A 20,234-nucleotide genomic window follows, 5' to 3' on the forward strand; every position below is an offset into this window, starting at 1 on the left:
CACCAAAGAAGGTCCTACAAGTCAAATGAATCTCCAAGCGAGAGCATTTAGGCTTAATGCCCGGGGGTGGGGTGGGGTGGGAGGGGGGGGGGGGGGGCGCAGACGAAACGACACTCCATCAAACACCATTAACACAGCATAATACTTTCATTTCAAGGCCAATGAGTTACAATTGACATAAGTTGCGACTGCCCAGCCTGTTCAGTAAAAAAAAAAAGCAAGCTAAACTACTCAAAATCGCCATGGAAACTTTCCAGCTGAACCTCCTCAAAAGTTAGGGAAGATACCTGCAAGTTGGAAATAGAGAAATTCGTGAGCACTAACTGTGATGCAAAACAAAATAATGAGGGGAAATACAGTCTAGTGCCATTTTGGAGACAAACCATTAACCATAGAACGAATGATCAACCAAATAGAAACGCATTGTTGCTCTCATCAAGGAAGAGAGAACAAGTGCCACCAAAACCCATGCGCTAAGATACAGTTTCCAGATCATGGAGTTCTTGTAAACTAAGTTCCAAATATTCCCCAGTAAAGCACCTAGCTTTTCATCAAACCACAACTAAAGGAAACACAGACAGGGGAGCTAAGATTGATCAACAAGTTGTTGAAAGATACAACATATAGCACCTAAGCAGATAGGGAATGCCTGACTACACGATAAATAACAGAATTATCTAAAGCTCCCTACATACATGCTACACTTTGCAAGACAACACAAATGCCAAGACACAAGTAATGAATATTGTGGTCATTGGAGGCAAGGCTGTGAGGATCCGGTTGATGAGAGACTCATTAACCAAGTACAGCCTCGTACTATGAGACCACTGCTTTTGTTCTAGGGCCCCAACTTCCGAGCACCCCGCAGAGAACCTGCAGGTATTTCGAAGCTACAAGCAGAGCTTCCCCCAATTGGCATGGGACCCTTAAATACAAACAACACACGAATAAAAAGCAACCTAAGATCACACCCATCGCATTTCAATTAGAAGTCTTATACATGCGACAATCAAGAGCTTGCATCATCTAACACTGAGAGCTAGCAAGGCTGCACCAAACATTTAATCATATAAACGATTGAGGCAAGGTATTCTACCTTGATTAGATACTGCTGGGGTACATGAAGACGCGGACCTTCTTACCCTGCATCACCACCAAAACCACCGACAAAGGCATCAGAAATGCACACGGTAAAACACTTACCTGGAAACACGAAATCCAGCAAACGGGAGCTCACCATGGAGCTGGGCGGGAGGTTGGACCGGAACTTGGCTCGCACGATGCCGGAGTTGCCGTGCGGGCGAGTCACCTTGCCCCAGATGCACCGGATGCTGGTGCCGTCGCTCTTGGTCTTGGCCTTGTATACGTAGGCGATCCGCTTGCCGCCGTACCACGCCACATCCTCCTTGGTGCTGACGCCCTCGATCTGCAGCAGCGACGTGTTCTCGTACTGGTTCGACTTGGACCGCTTGTAGCCCAGGATCGTGCCCCGCACGTACATCCTGCGCAGAACCAAAACGGAATCGAATCAGATGCTTCCCCGGCGGGAGGCAGGGAGAACGGGGGATTTGGCGTGAATGCGGCGTACCTGACGCGCTGGCCTTGGCGTCCCTTCACCATTGTCGCCGCCGCCGCCGGAGGCCTCGCCGACGAGGGTTGGAGAGGATGGGGAGAGGGGAAGTGACGGCGCAGCGAATGAACCCTAGGTCTGTGGTGGGGGAATTTAAAAGTTTCCAGTGCTTGATTGGACGGCTGCGATTGCATATGGCGCCAGTCGTGGCAGTAAGATGGGCCTAGCCCACCTTAAGAAATGATGGTCCAAGCCTAGCAAGTCTGTCCGGCCCACGATTTTTCCCGTGTGGCCGCGTCCAAACCAGCCCGTTAATCTAAATCTCAGGCCTAAATGCAATGCTGTCTCTATCTCTTCTCTTTCTCTTTTTTTTCGCAAGTTTTTTTTTATAGCATCATGCATGTGCGTGCTGATGTGTTCTTGCAATGATTTTCTGTGTGGTGTGTGCTTCCACGCCGAGGTGTTTTGCCAAGTGTCAACCAAGACCGGCAAGTGGCAAGCCACGCAGATCGAGATGTTCGGTTTTCCTATACCCCGTGACGCCATCGTCGTGACAAAGCTAACTGCCCGGCTGGCTGTGATCACAAACCACCGACGTGGACCCGAGCTTGCTCTCAAGCTGACTTGGGCAAAGACGACTCCTGCAGCAAGCAAGCAAACCATTGGCAAAAATTCTTTTTTCTTGTTCCCCTCCACTTCGGAACTCTGAATAAATTTCTCGATCCCTTTGAAGAATTGGGCTCTGGTAACTTTTACTACAATGAACTCCCTTCACTTTAAATTATTAATTGTTTTATTTTTTCTAAAGGCTTTGCTATGCACCTAGTCATAATATATATACGTAGATACATATAAAACCTATAAATTAAAAAAAATACTAATAATTTGGGATAGAAAGAGTAGGATAATCTAAATGGAAATGGACAGTTCGTTGGTGCGTGCGTGTGAATGGAATATGCTTCTGAATTTCTGAAACGCGCAGAGCGCAAAACAGACGCTGGCTGCGAAGTCGTTACAGTGCCTGTCGGTGCTGCCGTCTGACTTGTTGCCTATTTTTCTCATTTTCTGTAGCAATCCTCCAACCCAATTTTTATGGAGCGCTTGATTGGAACTTGGAACAATAAGGCACCTCAGCTGATGATTCATACTAGTACACTGTAGCACGCCTGAACACGTCATGGATGGCGAATGTTTTGGCTGGCTCATCGCAGCCTGCAGTTCATCGTTTGAAGAGGTCTGCAGTTAACGACTGTGATGGCTCCCATTGCTGCGTCGGGATGGAACATCGACGACGACCAGGGGACGGAATTCAAGTCGCCTGACTGAGCTTGCCGTGGCTTTGGCCGTTTAATTTGGCGTCTGTAACCGTTGTTCCGTTCACTAGCTCATGGAGCAGTGCGTGGGCACGAAGGGAAATCTTGAGGTGACGCCGTGCTCGTATGCGTGTTCTCATATGTGTACTGTAGATCGTAATGGCAGAAGAAACATTTTTTTTAGTACCGACTGATTGACAGTTTGTGATCGACCAAGCTTTCAGTGCTCGTACGCGTGTATAATGGATTACGCCTTATACGAGCGAAAGGACGATATGTCCTGCCGACTAAATGTTTTTTTTCTCAAGCATACACATCAGGAGGAGATGTGTGTATACCTTGTACTCCTTCCGTTTTTATTTACATATCGTATCAGATTTGTTCTAAATTTAATTTAGCTAATTTTGATCAAATCTATAGAAAAATATAGCAACAACTATATTATCCAACATATACACTATTAACGTATACTTGGTCAAATTTAGCTTAGGATAAATCTAATACAAGAGAAAACGCTGACTGAGTGTCACAGTGAAGCTTTTCAACTTTCGATACATCTAGTACACATGCATGTTCCAAACGGCAAAGTTACATATTTTTTTATGTACATCATATTCAGTAATGATCCATAATAACACAGCCCGGCCATCCAGAGCATAGATCTTAGTATCTAGCTAGTTGCCACCTCTTTGCATGCTCTGTACCATGGAATTGAAGGCTCCCAAGATCAAAAACAGTGAGAAGAAAAGTTAAAAGAAACCAAATTACCTTGTTCCTAGATAGGAGAGTAGCGTTGCTCCGAAATGTACAGCTACTTGGTGAAGTGAACTACTGGAAAACCAAACCATGCAGATCAAGGTGACATGCAGTGCAGGAGAGCCTGCAGCAGGGCGCACTCTAGTAGTTCTCCGGTATGACGGCGAGCCGCGGCCTCCACGCGTCCCGGCACGGGCTCATCGTGACGCTGCCGCCGCGGCCGCCATCGTTTCCGTCGCCACCGAGGCCGGTGCTGAGCTCCGCCGCCATCGCGGCGGCGTCCCTCTCCGCCGCGTCGCGCTGCTCCAGCCTCGCCACCAGCTCCGCGATGTCCTTCCTCCTCATCACGATCCTCACCCGCCGCACCCCGCCGTCCTCGCCGCCGCAGCCGGCCGGCTCCACGCGGCACCCCGGCCGCCACGCCTCCTTGACCACCTCCCTCTCCTCCTCCTTCCCACCGTCGCCGTCCTCCGGCGGCGTGTCCGCGACCGGCACCACGTGCCCCGGCCGCACCACCGCCCTGACGTTCCTGCGGCAGGCCGGGCGACTCTTCTGCTTCCTCCTCCTCTTCTTGGCGCCGGCGGCGGCGGCGCCTTCGGCCTCGTGGTGGCGCACGCATGGCAGTGGCAGGCTGTTCCCCATGCCGTGCGCCGCCAAGACGCGCGCGTGTGTGGCCAGGCGAGAGCGAGGAGGTGTGTGTGTTAAAGACTACTGGCATTTGGTGTACCAGTGATTATATAGCGAGGAGTGGCGAGAGTAAGAGCCAGGGGATGGGAGGGAAGGAGACTTGGTCAGAAGTAAAGAGGGCGTGCATGATGGGGTGCCGACTGACTAGAGGTGGTGCCATTTGATCTTGAGTCTATGTGGTCAGGGCCGGCTCTATAAGCCTTTGGGCAAGCAAGAATCCGAGGGGCCGCCCGTTGAACTAATTTTGAGTTACAAAATTACAGTATATAGTACGAATAATAAAATTTACTTTGCAATATATGCATAGTTTATAAAATATACAACAATAGTATAACAAAAAATTTAAAACAATAACCACTATAAGATTTGTGATGGGTTTTTAAAGATTTATATAGTATCATGAGGTTTATGATGGACTTTCAAAGGTTTATTATACCAAATAGAAAATTGTATCTGCTAATTACCAATCCAGCTCCATGAGCCCCCGCCCCCGGAGCCGGCTCATTAGGCATATGCGGGTGATTTGTGCTATATGTGTGGTCATTGTTCGACCGTCAAGCACGCATAGGAAGTTTGCTGGGTTTCAGCGAGTTGATTGCACTCACTGTTGTTTGTTTGCATGTTTAAGGTGGCTGTGACCCCTCTACCCATTCTTGGAATAAAGATATATTACTCCCAAGTTACTGTATTTTGTACCAGCATATAATTAGAAAAATGAGCCAAGTGTTCCTGGAAAAAAAGAAGAACTAGTAAAAAAGGAGATCCTCCCTAGAAGAGAAGCAGCAGCACAGAGACGGAGCAAGAGTGTTCATATATTAACGTTACTAGAAGCTAATTGAAGGTTTTCAGTAATTGTAGTTTGTCAAACAGAACAAAACTCAACTAAGCCCTATTTGGTTTGAGGTCTCACATGTTGCAGTTGTCTATAAGATCTTGTAGTGTGAAAAGCTGAAGGGGCTCAATAAGCTGAAGGGGCTCAATATTCTTCACCGTTCAAGGGTCAATCTGGCTACGTGTTGTTTATAAATTCCTCTCATCATTCGCCGAAAATTTCAGTCTACGACGAACAACAGCTAGCTGCCTAGCCATGCATATAGCCTCGCAAGAAACAGGACTGGTCAAGCAGGGAGTGTAAACTCAATCAAGATTCAAGAATGGATGGTGCTATTGTTATTACGGTATCGCCAGTTTAGAATAAAAACGGTATTCCTATCGAAGTATCTCTCGTCAAAACAAGACTTGGACGCCAGAGCAGGCATTGCTATCTACTGATACCAGATGACAGCGACATCATTTCTAGACTAATGGTGCATGACTTTGATCCAATCATACAAAGCACAAAAACAGTTAAGCAACACCCAACCATGTCATGCAGAGATTCATGGTGTAATATAGGAACACATCAAAGCATAGGTAGCAGACATCATAGGACTGGGTTACACTTGCAGAGCCAATAGACCAATATTCATTGAACTGATCCACACACACCTCTCTTATCAATGATTAGAAATTTCAAATACACCACACTTTTTTCGTGTAGTGGTATCAGTTCTATACATGCACCCGTGAACAGATACATAGAGAACTACAGTTTCATAAACAATTGTTACAGTTTTTGCATCAATAAGATATACATTGACTCTACACCTGCAAACCCGGTATTTCTTCACAAGATTAAGCAGGAAAGAACAACATATATGCACCAAAAAGAATTTCCTAGTGCTGTCAACCTAATACCTAATATATGACACACGGTCCTCATTTATCTATGCTACTTAACGAGCCCTTTCTTTATTGTTTTTACATCTATAAAACGCAATTTGTTTTCTCAGCACAGAAATGGAAACACATATCTAAAAAAAAAAGTTACAGAAACGCTTTTTTTGCTTATGCGGCGACGGGTTGAACCAGACCTTCACTTGGACTTGGGGCAGCAACTTCCTCAGCAGCATTCGTTTTCTCTCTTGACAGGTACTTGTCAACAGCTGCTGCAGCTTCCCTCCCCTCTGCAATTGCCCAAACAACTAGTGATTGCCCACGCCTGCAGTCTCCAGCAGCAAACACGCCCTCCACATTTGTTGCAAAGTTTCCAAACTGAGCCTTGAAGTTTGATCGCTCGTCTTGCTCTAAACCCAGTTTCTTGGCAATATCCTGCAGAAAGATAGGCGTTATTTTGTTAGTTGATCCAAAATCAAATATCTGCTAGTATCGCACTAAACTTTTAGGGAAATAGGTTGGGAAACTAACTGCTTCAGGACCCAAGAATCCCATAGCTAAGAGGACAAGATCTGCCTCAATTATTTCTTGCGAACCTTCAATTTCCTTGAATTGAAATCTTCCATTCACTTTGCCCCATTCAACACGTACTACCTCAAGGGCTGTCACTTTTCCATTTTTGTCTCCGATAAAACGTTTGGTGAGGATTTGGTAATTTCTTGGATCTTTTCCAAACTTGCTAGCTGCTTCTTGGTGCCCATAATCAATTCGGAAGATCCTCAGGTACTAAATGCAATCATAGAAGCACCACAATGAGAATGAATCGCAGCATAATGATGCTAATGGAATTGAAGAAATGGCACGGGTGATAACGGGTTGCTTGCAGGTCATACATTTGTGTGGGCAAGGTAATGAAGATGTTATCACTTTTCACGATTTGAGTACTGACCTGTGGCCACGGATTGTCAGGAGCCCTCTCTCTTGGTGGTTCTGGTAGAAGTTCAAGATTTACGAGGTTGCTGCAACCATGCCTAATGGATGTCCCAATACAATCTGTGCCTGTGTCTCCACCTCCAATTACAGCCACCTTTCTCCCTCTAGCTGATATGTACTTACCATCCTCTAAGTTGCTGTCAAGCAAACTTTTGGTATTGGCATGAAGAAAATCCATAGCAAAATGGATGCCTGACAGTTCACGTCCAGGAATAGGGAGATCTCTGCTCAAGGATAAAGCTCTGGATATTAGCAAATTCTCAAATAAGGAGTACATATAAATTTAAAAACTATAATTAAAAGATATGACCAACATAACCACATAGTTTAGACTTTTTATTGGTGCTAGGGAGGACTTCAGTCAAATAAGTTTGAACTCCAGCAATTTGAAGTGTTTATTGGATCACCTTGGCCTTGTAGCTCCACAAGCCAAAATTACCGCATCACTTTCAGATCGGAGCCGCTCAATAGAGTACCGAGGATCAGTTCCAACATGGGCATTAACAATGAATGTAATCCCCTCCTCAGCCATCAAATTAACACGGCGCTGAACGATGCCAGCTTTGTCAGCTTTCATGTTTGGAACCCCATACATCATCAAGCCTCCAATGCGGTCCGCACGTTCAAACACAGTTACAAGATGGCCCATCTTGTTCAGTTGATCTGCAGCAGCTAAACCAGCTGGTCCGCTTCCAACAATAGCAACTCTCTTTCTGCAGATTAAATTAAATAGTTTATATGTAACTTTAAAACATGCTTTGAATCATGCAGTACCTAGATAGGCCAAAAAGCATACCCTGTTCTCTGAAGTGGAGGGCGCGGTACCATCCACCCTTCTTTGAAGCCTTTGTCTATGATGGCACACTCTATGCTTTTTATAGATACTGGATTCTCTATAATTCCAAGCACGCATGAGGCCTCACAAGGAGCAGGGCAAACTCGTCCAGTGAACTCAGGGAAGTTGTTGGTCTCAAGTAGGCGGTACAAGGCTTCATGCCATCTGTTTTGATAAACTAATTCATTGAATTCAGGAATCTTATTTCCAAGTGGACAGCCGGCGCCAAAATTTTCCTGCGCAATTTTTAACCAATAAATAAATAACATACCACAAAAGCTTAACATTTTTAAGAGGTGTGAGTTTCACTAGGGACGGTAACTAGCAAATCCATTGCTATTTGAGGTATAGTAAATGTAGCACTTACTGGCAGGACGCCGAATGAATCTCGACTGTTTGATGTCAATGATTGGTTGGCAAGATTTATTATATGTACACAAACTTGTGTAGATAAACTAAAATAATATTACTGGCTCTTTTATATCAGTGTAGATAATAAGAACATTAAGATCTTCATAATTTGACAACAAAGGGCGTGTATATAAAGATACTGTTAAGAAAACCAACCTTCACAGCAACAATGAATAGCTACCTGGCCTAATTACTGAAAAAGATGCCTGTTACAAATGATAACTTAGACATCACTCTTGTGATGTTGGTGTCATAATATTTCCATTTTTGCAAAAGATGTTGAAAAACAGATTCTGACAAAACTTTGTTTAGTTGTGGTTCCTGCTATTCTGATATGATGTCAACAAAATCATGATAATAGATTTACGTTCATATTTTTCAAAGCGGCAAATTTAACGAACTTAAACAGAGAGCAGAATTTTCGGTGGCACCTGATGACAGAAAGGAGTGCTACAGCTCATGCACCGAGCAGATTGTGTGTTTAGTAGTGGCCCAGGAACCAATTCATTTGTAACTTCATTCCAATCCTCAACACGCTCATTTACATCTCTATAAGAAATCCCCTCTCTCTCATATGTTACAAAACCTCGAGGCTTTTCAGCATTGGAAACTTGTGTTGGTCGGCTAGATGACGTTTTGTCCTTCACTTTCTGCATACCAAAATGATCAGAAGTCACACACAGAAACCATTCACAAGGAAGACAAATAATATTTTTGAGAAGGATAAAATTAACTCCCAATAATTTAGATATTACAATAATTTCCATTTAAACCATATCTACCTTCATAATTACTGAAATGCCATTTGAAGCCTTAATTACTTCACCTGCCTTCTTACCCAAACCTGCTTTTCTCGCCTTTTGCTCTGCTTCTTTGGCAACCTTTTCAACCTTCATATTCTCCAAAACCCGCTTGTAATCTCTTGGAAATACCTTTACAAATTTTGGAAGAAGATCCTCAAAATTAGAGAGTATATCTTTGGCCAGAACACTTCCTGTGTTGAGTCGATGCTGTTCTATCATCATCCTCAGTGTTACAATGTCATCCTCTTCGACTACACTATACAGGTCAACTAACTCATGATTGCAACGTGTACTGAACATCCCGTCCACATCATAAACATAAGCAATACCCCCACTCATACCAGCAGCAAAGTTTCTACCAGTTTTTCCCAGAATAACGACTGTGCCTCCTGTCATGTACTCACATCCATGATCGCCGATTCCTTCAACTACTGCTTGAGCACCTGAATTGCGCACACAGAATCTTTCTGCTGCCATACCATTAAAATATGCTTCTCCCTTGGTAGAACCATATAGAGCCACATTGCCAATCACAATATTTTCCTGCGGGATAAATTGACTGTTTCTGTGTGGGTACACAACAATCTTCCCGCCAGATAATCCTTTACCAACATAATCATTGCTGTCTCCTTCAAGCTCGAGAGTGATTCCAGGACAGAGAAAAGCACCAAAACTTTGGCCAGCACTCCCATTGAGTTTAACATGGATGGTATCTGGAGGCAGTCCAGCCATACGATACAGCTTAGTCACTTCATGGCTGAGCATGGTGCCAACAGCTCGATTAGTGTTCCTGACTGGTGTCTCAGTGAAAACACGAAAGCCTTTTTCAAGGGCAGCTCTTGAGGAGGCTATGAGTTTGTTATCTAATGCCATATCAAGGCCATGATCTTGTTTCTCAACGCAATACTGAACAGCCTCAGGGCTAATCTCAGCAGCTGGTTTCAGAATCAGTGAGAGATCAATGTTCTGAAGTTTCTCATTGCCTTTCAGTACATCTAAATCAACCTCAAGCATATCTGATCGCCCAACCATTTCATTGATGGTGCGGAAACCAAGCTGAGACATGATTTCTCGTACCTCCTCGGCAAGCATGAAGAAGAAGTTTATGATATGCTCTGGCTTTCCTGCAAACTTTTCTCTGAGCACTGGATCTTGTGTAGCAATACCAACAGGACAAGTGTTAGTATGACACTTCCTCATCATAATGCAACCAAGTACAATTAGTGGGGCTGTGCTAAATCCAAATTCCTCGGCCCCAAGTAAACAAGCAATGACAACATCTCTACCAACTTTCAATTGTCCATCTGTCTGAAGAACAGCTCGCCCACGAAGCCCATGTGCCACTAGAGTCTGATGTGTCTCAGCTAATCCAAGCTCCCAAGGAAGTCCAGCATTTTTAATTCCTGTCCATCTAGAAGCTCCTGTGCCTCCATCATGCCCAGAGATAAGAACATGGTCTGCATGCCCTTTCACAACACCACTAGCGACAACTCCTACACCAGCCTCAGAGACTAGTTTGACACTGATTCTGGCCCCTGGGTTTGAATTCTACAGAAGAATGGAGAACCATAACATAAGGAAGGAACATTTTTGAGGAAGAACATATATACTAAGTGGTATTAACAATATTCTCTTTAAGTGTTAGTCATAAGCATGTATAGCAGGACTACTGGAAAATCATCATGAGAGCATACCTTAAGGTCATAGATCAGTTGTGCAAGATCTTCAATGGAATATATATCATGATGAGGAGGTGGGCTAATGAGTCCCACCCCAGCTGTAGAATGTCTTGTAACTGCAATGTCACCGATAACCTTGTGACCTGGGAGCTCGCCACCTTCACCAGGTTTAGCACCCTGTACAATTAACTATGATGATTAGCTATAGTATTATGACGCAATGGATCGTGCATACATTGTAGGATCAAGTACTTTTGAGTCAACATTGTACACATAATGTTGCAAAAGTAAGTTGTAATAGTTGTACATTAATATAGTTATATACCTGAGCCATTTTTATCTGAAGCTCAATAGAATTTGTCAGATAATAGATAGAAACTCCAAATCTTCCACTTGCAACCTGCTTGATTGCACTCATCATCGGATTCATCGAACCATCAGGAAGAGGCTCCATGCGAGATGGTTGTTCCCCTCCCTCGCCTTCATATATATACATCCCAGTTAGCATATGAAATGGAACTAGTTAGTAACTACACTAACAATTTTATAATTGAAGAAAATAACATGGACAAGCAAATCATGAATAAAACACAATATGCACAGTTGCAAGAATGAATTTAAATGTCATAAAATACAAGAATGCGATGAACAAAAGTCAAGAAAAACTTTGACATACATGCTGTGCTTCAAAGGGCATGTGACATAGAAAGACGTACTCCCTCCTTTTCTTTTTGTAAGGTGTGGTAGACCTAGTGTGGTCTCCAATGCCGCACTTTGACCATCAATATCTTATATATTATAATGTTCATGACTATGAAGTGGATATCAATGCAAGTGTTTTCAAATGTGAATTTAAAATGATGCAAAATTTGTATGGTATAACATATAGATTCTTAGACTAAGAGTTGGTAAAACATTAAAGGATTTGAATCTTGGGTTCAATGTGCACCGTACAAAAAGAAAAGGAAGGAGTATTACTCTAAATGTAACATATTTGGAAGGAATATAATAAATGAGAACTAGATAGGAACTAAAATGCAGCCCATCATATAAAATCTAGATGAGTCACACCACACAAGCATCAAAGCCAACTATATATTTTCCTCTAGAGACCCCTGATTATTCTATTTTACTATTATGCCCTTCTATCTAGTGGTACTAAAGGGAATCCTCCTTAACCTAGACCACCCAAAGTTGATTCAGCTACCAAAATTATTTGGTTCTCCCAATCTAAACGTGTCCCTTTTTCTGTCTGGTACGCACAGAATGGAACATGAGCATTGAGCAGTATAGCTACTGTAAAATTTGGGCACTTGACTTCTTAGTTTCTTACTTCTTAATTGGGACCCCATCAAAAAGTAATATTATTACCAGTTCTCAGGTGAAAACCGTTTGGAAATTTATGTAAGCAAAGCTACATTGATCTCAGGTAAAGTGGGTTACAAGAATCAAACAGAGCGAGTTGTTTTTAGTAGTTGACATCAAAGGAATAAGAATAATAGAACATGGTCCAGAACTGAAGTAAGCAAATATGAAATACATAGTTCACTTGGCATTTAAGAAGATCAATTTTCCCTAAAAATATATGGCATTCATAAAAATGCTAAGAGTCTTCTCATGTATGGTGTGAAATACCTGTATTAGATTTTCCTCTCATAATGTTTAGAGCCTTGGCAAGGGTTGTGTGAGCTTCCCAGGAAATGGATCCATAACTCATTGCTCCAGTACAAAATCGCTTCACTATCTCACTTGCAGGTTCAACCTCGTCCAAGGGAATCCTGACTGGAATTTCTCTAAACTTCAGCATACCACGCAGAGTACAGGACTTATTCAGCTCCTGAGTACGTCTAGAATATTCTTTGTATGCTTCCCTGCTGTCAAGTCTAGCTGCTTCTTGTAATTTTGCAATGGAAAATGGATCGTTAAGGTGTACTTCTCCATTTTTCTTCCAGTGGTAATCCCCAGGGTTGGGAAGAGCGTTTGCGTCTGCACTTCCAGGTGGTAAAGTTCTTGATGGGAACGCCAACTCATGGAGATCAAGTGCATCTTGCGCAAGCATTTCAAATGTTGCACCCTCCACTCTATTAGGGGTGCCTTCAAAACACTTGCTGGCAACTTCTGAAGCAAGCCCAAGAGCCTCAAAAATCTGAGCACCTTTGTACGATGCCAGGGTGGATATCCCCATCTTTGCAAGAACCTTCATTATTCCATAGTTAGAAGCGTAGAAATACTTGTTAATAAGTTCTTCTTGCGGATACGGCTGCCCATCATCTTTAGCAGCTATCTTCCCCTCAATCTGTAACCAGCATATGGCTTCTATAGCCAAATAAGGGCATATGGCATCTGCACCAAACCCAATAAGGGTACAGAAATGGTGCACTTCACGAGGTTCAGCGGAATCGACAAGCAAACCTATGCGTGTCCTCTCAAGATTTGAGACAAGATGTTGATGAACAGCTCCAACTGCCAGTAGGGGACTGACAGGTACACGATCCGGAGAGAAGCCTGTATGGATTTTTTTTTTATGTGAAATCTGACATGTTAGACCTCCAAATGCTACAGAGTATGGAACAAGTAATTTTAAAAAATCAAGAATTAAAATGCATAGCACGCATCATGTGAATTAAGTGTGTTGCAGGTATAGCTGGGAAAGATGAAAGCAGACCATATAGAGAAAAACTAGTTTTCTACTGGAATGGGGTAGTTCTGGTCCTTGATCCCAAAATGACATAGTAGAATTAAAATCAATTTAGTGTAAGGAACGAATTTAAAATGTTATCGGTTTTACATGCTGTGATGAAAAGTAACAGGAGAAAGTTAAATTTACTGGTAAGCTTTTTTTTCAAAAGAAAAAATAATTAGCAATATGCTATGCTACAGTTATGCAAAATAAATAGATCTCTGAGCAGTTGCTATTAAGTATTAACATGCATGAACTATATGCCATTCATGGAAATATTGATGCAGACAAAGATGACTCTATATCTCATGGGCCATTTAATTTATGCCTGCTAAGTGGAGAGTGCTTCTGTATAAATGAACTGCACTGACCTCTATCAGAGAGAACTAAAATAGTGTATCCCTCATGAATAGCTTCACGCGCTTGAGCACAAAGTTTATCCAAAGTCTGTTCTAAACCCTTCCTGCCATACTTTTTGGGATAAGTTATGTCAAGCACCTTGCTGCGCCAACCACGAAAGTTCATCTTTTTAATAGCCTCCACTTCATCGATATGCAGTAAAGGACCTTCAAGTTTCAGGCGATGGCACTGATGTTCTGTTGTTTCAGATAAGTCACCTTCTGGACCAATCATACACTCCATGGATGTGACAATTTTTTCTCTAATTGGGTCAATTGGTGGATTCGTAACCTGAGCAAACATCTGCTTGAAGTAGTCATAAGTCAGCTTCTCTCTATTTGACATCACGGCTAGGGGGGTGTCATTTCCCATAGATCCTAGAGCTTCTACTCCACTTTTGGCCATTGGGAGCAACAGCATTTCCAGGGTTTCTAATGTATACCTGAAGCCAATCAACTGGTTATATGTTAAAAAATATATAAAATACTAAGGTTGAAATTTTGCTTACCCAAAGGCTTTTAGTGGAGCCAAAATTCCATGGATACCAACAGCTTCCTTGTTCTCATTCTTTTGCTGCACCAAAGCGTAGAAGAAGCCATAAATTAGTCCATCTTGGTGTTTTCAGCAACAACTCCTAGCCTACAAAATACGTGAAAGCTAGATAAATTATGGACTTACTGGAAGCGCAACAATCCTAGGACCAATTCTCTCAGTTTCAGGTACAGAGTCTATTATATCCACAAGTTCTATCTTTTGTCTGTCCAGCCACTCCCCATACGGGTGTGCTCTGGAGTACTGTTTCTTCAGTGCATCATTATCCACGATGCAATGGTTCTCAAAATCAACTAAAAGCATCATACCAGGGTTTAGCCTGCCCTTTCTCATCACATCCTCATTTGGGATATCAACCACACCAACTTCGCTAGCCATGATCACGCGGCCACTGTATGTCACATAAAAACGGCCAGGCCTCAAGCCATTACGATCCAGGGTAGCACCAAGATAACGGCCATCGGTGACTGTGAGAAAACCAGGTCAACACAAATGAAGTCATCCATCAGAGCTCATAAGGAAAAATATTAAGGAGGGAGTTTAACGTTTTCATATTTTTTTTACATGATACTAGAGCTGGTCCATCCCAAGGCTCCATAAGGGCTGAAAAATATTCATACAAAGCTTTTCTCTCAGGGTCCATGTTTATATCATTGTGCCATGCCTCGGGGATCATCATCATCACAGCCTCTGGCAAGCTTCTTCCAGATCGTATGAGGAGCTCGAGAACATTATCAAATGCACCTGGATTCATAAGGACCATTCTTCACTCAATCAATGCCTTTAACAAGATAAATATGATTTAGTTTGCCAAGTAAAATGTCAATGCCATGTACAGTACCACATACACACAGTTTGTCTCAGAAACACACAACTAGTATCCTTGTACTTTCTACTACTTTTTTCAGTGGCATTATAGCTGAAAAAATGAACCTGAATCTGAAGAGGTAGCATCCACTATAGGCAGAAGTTTTGACATTTCATCCCTTGATAGACCGAGTCCCTTGCACTTCAAAAGGCCTTCACGCGCTTTCATCCTATGAAACATGAAATATACCGCATCGCAATCAAGAATAGTGAAATCCATTCCTCAATCATGTGGAAATCATTGCTTACAAGATGAGTAAATTAGGAAAAAAATATGCTTTCGTAAGTTTACCAGTTCTTGTTCCCTCTAAGGGTATTGATCTCGCCGTTATGTCCCAAAACACGCATTGGCTGTGCCCGATCCCAGCTGGGGAAGGTGTTCGTTGAGAATCTTGAGTGTACCTGTTTGCATACATGACCTTTAAATCATACCCTGCTCATCTTTTTTCAGCTATACAATATGAAGTATGATCTCAAATGGATTGTCAGCATTACCTAGAAGGAAATGTTAGTTCCTAAACAGTTCAAAGAGCCCTAAGCTACTTCATATATAACACAATTTTCTTACACTACCTAATTCAAGGATATGTCCTGAAGAATCACAATGATTATTGGGTATCCAGTAATGCAGATTCTAGTAGTTCCGCGCGAAAGGCAACATGAACCATTACTGAAACAGCATGTGCATGGAACAATGAAAAAAAAAAGTCAATTCAATGTGTGCATGCTTGGAAGCGTTTTTTGTCCTACCACTTCGTTACTGACAGTTCCAATCTCCTGACTGTGTTTATGATTTTTTTTCTTTTTATTTGAATAAGATCAATGAGGTTATGTATTTACCAGAGCCATGTAACTTGTGAAGCTTTGGTCACCTAAGTCAGCAAAGAAGTACCCCTTCAATTGAGTTGGCTTCAGCTGACCCTTGTAAACTACAGTCCTGAGAAGAATAACAATAATCGATTTCAGAAAATAGTTGTTCATAGAAAAATGGAAGACGTGAAATAAACAGACATGGGCAGGAGCTCAGGTCAGAAAGAAATCATTATTCATATGCCATGTCCTATTCCTTATTTTCAAGGTCAAAAATTTTGAAACATGTTTGTTCCGATTCTTATCATTGCTAAATGTCAAATACTACCCAACAACACAAGAAAATAGGATGTAACTGAAACCTTAATCATTTCAGCTTTTAAACATGAAAATCCAAAACATGAATAGGGTGGTAAGAAGAACCTTGAAGAAAGTGAGCACATATAGAAATCCTTTGGTCCTCCACGCTGGAGACCTAAAGCTTCGCGGATGGACTTGATCGAGAGTCTACGTAGGATGTACATCTGCAGTTGCGATTGCAAAAGGAAGTTAAGGAACAATGTCTATCGTATATGAAATCTATAGTTTAAAATTCGATAGCCCATCAAATGACCTGCTGCTCAAAATCAGCCTTGGAGTATGTGCTCTTAGATACAAACACTTGTTCGATCACTGGTTCAGTGTCGAGTGCTGATTTACCCAAGTCCGAGTTGTCAGTGGGAACCTGACGCCACCCAAAAACATCATGGCCCAGTGACTTCGCTATCTGCGATTCAAACATACAAGACAAAAATGAGCATGGCCTCTATTGCAATCAGATTATGTTTTTTTTCGTTCTGCTCTTTCATTAGACAAACCTCAAGGAACACAAGCTTGCTCTTCTCACGGCGCTTCTCATCTGTGGGCATGAAGAACATCCCTACGGCGTACTCACCTAGCTGTGGAAGCTCAAAACCGGCGTCCTTGCTTACCTGCAATAACATCACACCCAAAGTGAATCCCTCAACCACAGAAAGCTCTTCTCTCACGTTAACAGCTTCAACTAAGCTTGCCTCGCTGAAAAAGGCATGCGGCAGTGCAACAAGGATGCCGGCACCATCGCCGGTGTTCTTCTCGCAGCCGCAGGCGCCACGGTGGGACATTCTCTCGAGCATCTCGATGGCATCGTCGATCTACAGTTCAAGCAGGAGCCATGGCAAACAACTCAGACATGGACACGACGCTGAACATCAGAAAACTTCGGTACGGAAGAATCAACTCCAAGCAGCGCGCTCGCTTAGTCGCGAAAATACTCACGGTTTTGCGGCTGGGCTCGCCGGAGAGCTCGGCGATGAAACCGACGCCGCAGGAGTCGCGCTCGAAGGACGGGTCGTAGAGCCCAATGCTCCTCTCCGGTATCTTCGACATCGACCTGACGCCCGCCGCCGACGCCACCACCCTTTCATGGCGCCGCGCCGCTCGCTCAGCCCACGGCAAGGCCCGCGCGCGCTGCTGGGCCGCGGGGAGCGGCGCGACGCGGAGAAACCGCCCGACGTCCAGCGACATGCAACCGCCGCAGCGGCGGTGCTGCAGCGCCCCGCCATACGCCGCCGCCCTCACCGTCGTCCGGTCACGATGAGCCTTGCTACCCGTCGCCGCCGGCGGGGCCGCGCGGAGCTTGAGAGCGAGGCCCTGCGCCGCCGGCATTGCCTGGCTTTGTGGGAAGGGAGAAAGAGTGCCGCCCGGGCCGACTCCTCGCAGCCGCGCAGGTGTGGGTAGCTACTTATCTGCGTGCAGCAACAGACGACGTTGCAGATTCCAAGGGCCCTCTAAACTATCTAAAAAAATCTTTAAAAATTGCTGGTGCCATGAGCTTGCAGAAAGCTCGGAGTTGTCAGCTTCCTCACTTGCCATGGATAAAACCAATGAAAATTTCTTTTAAGAAGAAGATAGAGAAATCAGAATTGAGTTTGCTGGATACTGTATAAACTAGTGGCAGAACACATCTGAGCAACAAAAACAATGAAAGGAGCAACAACTGAGATCAAACATGCCTACTGAAAAGTTAGATCGGTGCTTTGATCAGAGCAAACGATACCTCACTCTTCGCTGGAACTCGTGCTCCTCGCGAGAAACGTGTAGAAACTCTTCGCCAGTAACGTTGTAGAAACGTGTCGGGGCGCGGGGGGATGGAACGGTGGTGGCGGCGGCGGATGGATAGGGACGCCCGCCGCTCTCTCGTCTCCCGGCGGCGCTCCGCTCTCGTTCGCTCCACTTCAGACTTCACCTCGCAGGATCACACCGCTAGGTGAGCCGTGCAAGGATTTATAGAGAATCTACGTGTGGGGCCCATCGCCGCACCCCTGTCTTTTATTTTTATTTTTTTTCGCGTTTCCGTTTTCTTTTCGATTTTCCACCTCCGATTCTTCGCTTGTTGCTTGATTTCCTTAGCTGGCAGCTACGTTTTCTTCCATACCTTTTTGGTGTTTATTATCATGCTGGCAGTCATGCGTGAGATACCAATTGGATGTCAGTGTTAAGCTGTCAGTGAATTTGGTATGGTATAGAAAACAAGAACGATTACATCCATATAATAATTGCTACATTAATCGGTGTGCATCTTAAAGATACAGTTTAAGTGAATATTTGTCCGTGGAAACTATGAGGAGACAAATGAAACCGTGAGCAGGAACTAATCAGAATTCGAAATCAGCGTCTTTCAAATAGAAAATCCAAAATCAGCGGGCAACGGTACACAATTACACAATTTCCACATCTTGACAGGGCCCACGGCGCAAAACTTTCGAAACAGCCACGCAGGCAGCAAATCTTCCAGCGTATCAGCTGGTTCCGGGCCCACAGTCAGCGACGAGGACGAGCCAGGACATCGGGAACGACTACCACCGCGGGCGGGGCCCGCCGCCGCCGTCGCATCCGGCGGCCGTGACGACGCGGGCGCCGCTGCCAATGCGGGGAGCCAAAGCCGCGCGCTCAAAATTAGGCGACACCCGCTTGTAATCTTCTTCCCCGTTATCGACAAGGCAAACCTCCCATTCGCCGCTCGGTCCGGGCACCTTCGGCGGCGGCGGCGGCCGTCGCAATCCGCTAGAAGCGCAGCCACGCAGGCATGCGATGCAACCGCGTGCTCGGCTCACCGCTGTCTGGTCTTCAGCAAGAGATCGAGATCACATGGCCAATCTGTGCTGGATAATTTTGAAGAATTGTAACCCATATCCGTATTGTCACCTGTGCCAACCGGAAGATTGATCGGTCGGTGCAACCTGTATGTGTCTGTGATGACCTTTTTTATGGTGCCAGTGGAGTTAGTTGGTTTGCAGTCAATTACTCCGGTTGGCAAGCATTGGCAAGCTGGGAGCTTTTGGTTAATTGGCCTGGTTCAAAGCTAGTAATTAAAACTTCTAGAAGCTGACCCAAGAAATCTTATCACATCTTACCACCAAGAGTTGACAAGAAGGTGAAAGGAATTAGCATTCACCGGCCGTTGAGGCGTTGACATGCATGTTTGACATGAAAAAACTTAATGAAATGAGAGCTGAGAACTCTGAAGTTTCAGGGCTGTTTGGATCGCCCAACTAATTTTTAGTTCAGTCACATCGTATATTTAGACACCAATTAGAAGTTTTAAATATAGATAATTATAAAATTAATTATATAAATGGAGACTAATTCACGAGATGAATCCATTAAACTTAATTAGTTCATGATTTAAAAATATTGTGTTACAGTAAACATGTGCTAATGATAGATTAAATAGGATTAATAGATTCATTTTGTAAATTAGTCTCGATTTATGTAATTATTTTTATAATTACCTTATATTTAGTCCTCCTAATTGGCATCCAAACATCCGATGTGATCCGGATTAAAAATTAGCCCCTGGATCCAAACAGCTCAGTAATAAATCATTGCGGTTCAAGTTGATCTTGACGTCTACACGCTGCTTGTATATTCAGGTCAGCAGCCAAGCAGAATAAGAATAGAATCAGATGGTTAGCTACAAGGAATGTCAATCACTACGACGCAGCAGGGAGAATTTCTCAAATTACACATCAGTAAACGAAGTAGTTTAATTTCATACGGCGGTTTTAGTGAAATCATGCCGTGCATGCTATACACTAGCTACCAAACAAAGACACTGCCTGAGAAAACCAAGTGCCAAGGGT

The 20,234-nt window shown here is 43.7% G+C and overlaps 2 protein-coding genes across 2 annotated transcripts; both read right to left on the minus strand.

Annotated features, from left to right (window-relative positions):
• Positions 1-123: 123 nt before the first annotated feature.
• On the minus strand, positions 124-1,723 carry LOC112886337 (60S ribosomal protein L35a-1-like). The gene is made up of 4 exons (XM_025952212.1): positions 1,589-1,723; positions 1,238-1,502; positions 1,097-1,143; positions 124-287 (listed from the first exon to the last, which is right to left on the minus strand). Exons 1-3 carry the CDS (start codon positions 1,618-1,620, stop codon positions 1,102-1,104), a joined length of 339 nt encoding a protein of 112 aa, XP_025807997.1. The 5' UTR covers positions 1,621-1,723; the 3' UTR covers positions 124-287; positions 1,097-1,101.
• Positions 1,724-5,898: 4,175 nt separating this feature from the next.
• On the minus strand, positions 5,899-18,340 carry LOC112887882 (glutamate synthase 2 [NADH], chloroplastic-like). Its single transcript, XM_025954169.1, has 23 exons — positions 18,149-18,340; positions 17,368-17,837; positions 17,124-17,243; positions 16,929-17,042; positions 16,685-16,837; positions 16,495-16,595; positions 16,102-16,198; positions 15,554-15,663; positions 15,328-15,431; positions 14,959-15,138; positions 14,521-14,861; positions 14,351-14,415; positions 13,815-14,284; positions 12,399-13,268; positions 11,089-11,243; positions 10,779-10,940; positions 9,064-10,632; positions 8,713-8,931; positions 7,832-8,106; positions 7,443-7,748; positions 6,992-7,259; positions 6,574-6,828; positions 5,899-6,477 (listed from the first exon to the last, which is right to left on the minus strand). The coding sequence occupies exons 2-23, from the start codon at positions 17,755-17,757 to the stop codon at positions 6,214-6,216; spliced, it is 6,588 nt and encodes a 2,195-aa protein (XP_025809954.1). The 5' UTR covers positions 17,758-17,837; positions 18,149-18,340; the 3' UTR covers positions 5,899-6,213.
• Positions 18,341-20,234: the final 1,894 nt, after the last annotated feature.

The sequence above is a fragment of the Panicum hallii genome, chromosome 3, assembly GCF_002211085.1.
Source record: "Panicum hallii strain FIL2 chromosome 3, PHallii_v3.1, whole genome shotgun sequence".
NCBI lineage: Eukaryota > Viridiplantae > Streptophyta > Magnoliopsida > Poales > Poaceae > Panicum > Panicum hallii.

What these genes read in the sequence shown, in the direction of transcription:
- LOC112886337 (XM_025952212.1), bottom strand. Translation starts at nt 1,620, where the DNA reads ATGGTGAAGGGACGCCAAGGCCAGCGCGTCAG. An exon ending in CGCCAAGGCCAGCGCGTCAG is followed by an intron (nt 1,503 to 1,588) that starts GTACGCCGCATT and finishes GGTTCTGCGCAG; the next exon opens with GATGTACGTGCGGGGCACGA. An exon ending in ACCTCCCGCCCAGCTCCATG is followed by an intron (nt 1,144 to 1,237) that starts GTGAGCTCCCGT and finishes GTGGTGATGCAG; the next exon opens with GGTAAGAAGGTCCGCGTCTT.
- LOC112887882 (XM_025954169.1), bottom strand. Translation starts at nt 17,757, where the DNA reads ATGCCGGCGGCGCAGGGCCTCGCTCTCAAGCTCCGCGCGGCCCCGCCG. An exon ending in CTAGGATTGTTGCGCTTCCA is followed by an intron (nt 14,416 to 14,520) that starts GTAAGTCCATAA and finishes GCTTTGGTGCAG; the next exon opens with CAAAAGAATGAGAACAAGGA. An exon ending in GCTCCACTAAAAGCCTTTGG is followed by an intron (nt 14,285 to 14,350) that starts GTAAGCAAAATT and finishes GATTGGCTTCAG; the next exon opens with GTATACATTAGAAACCCTGG.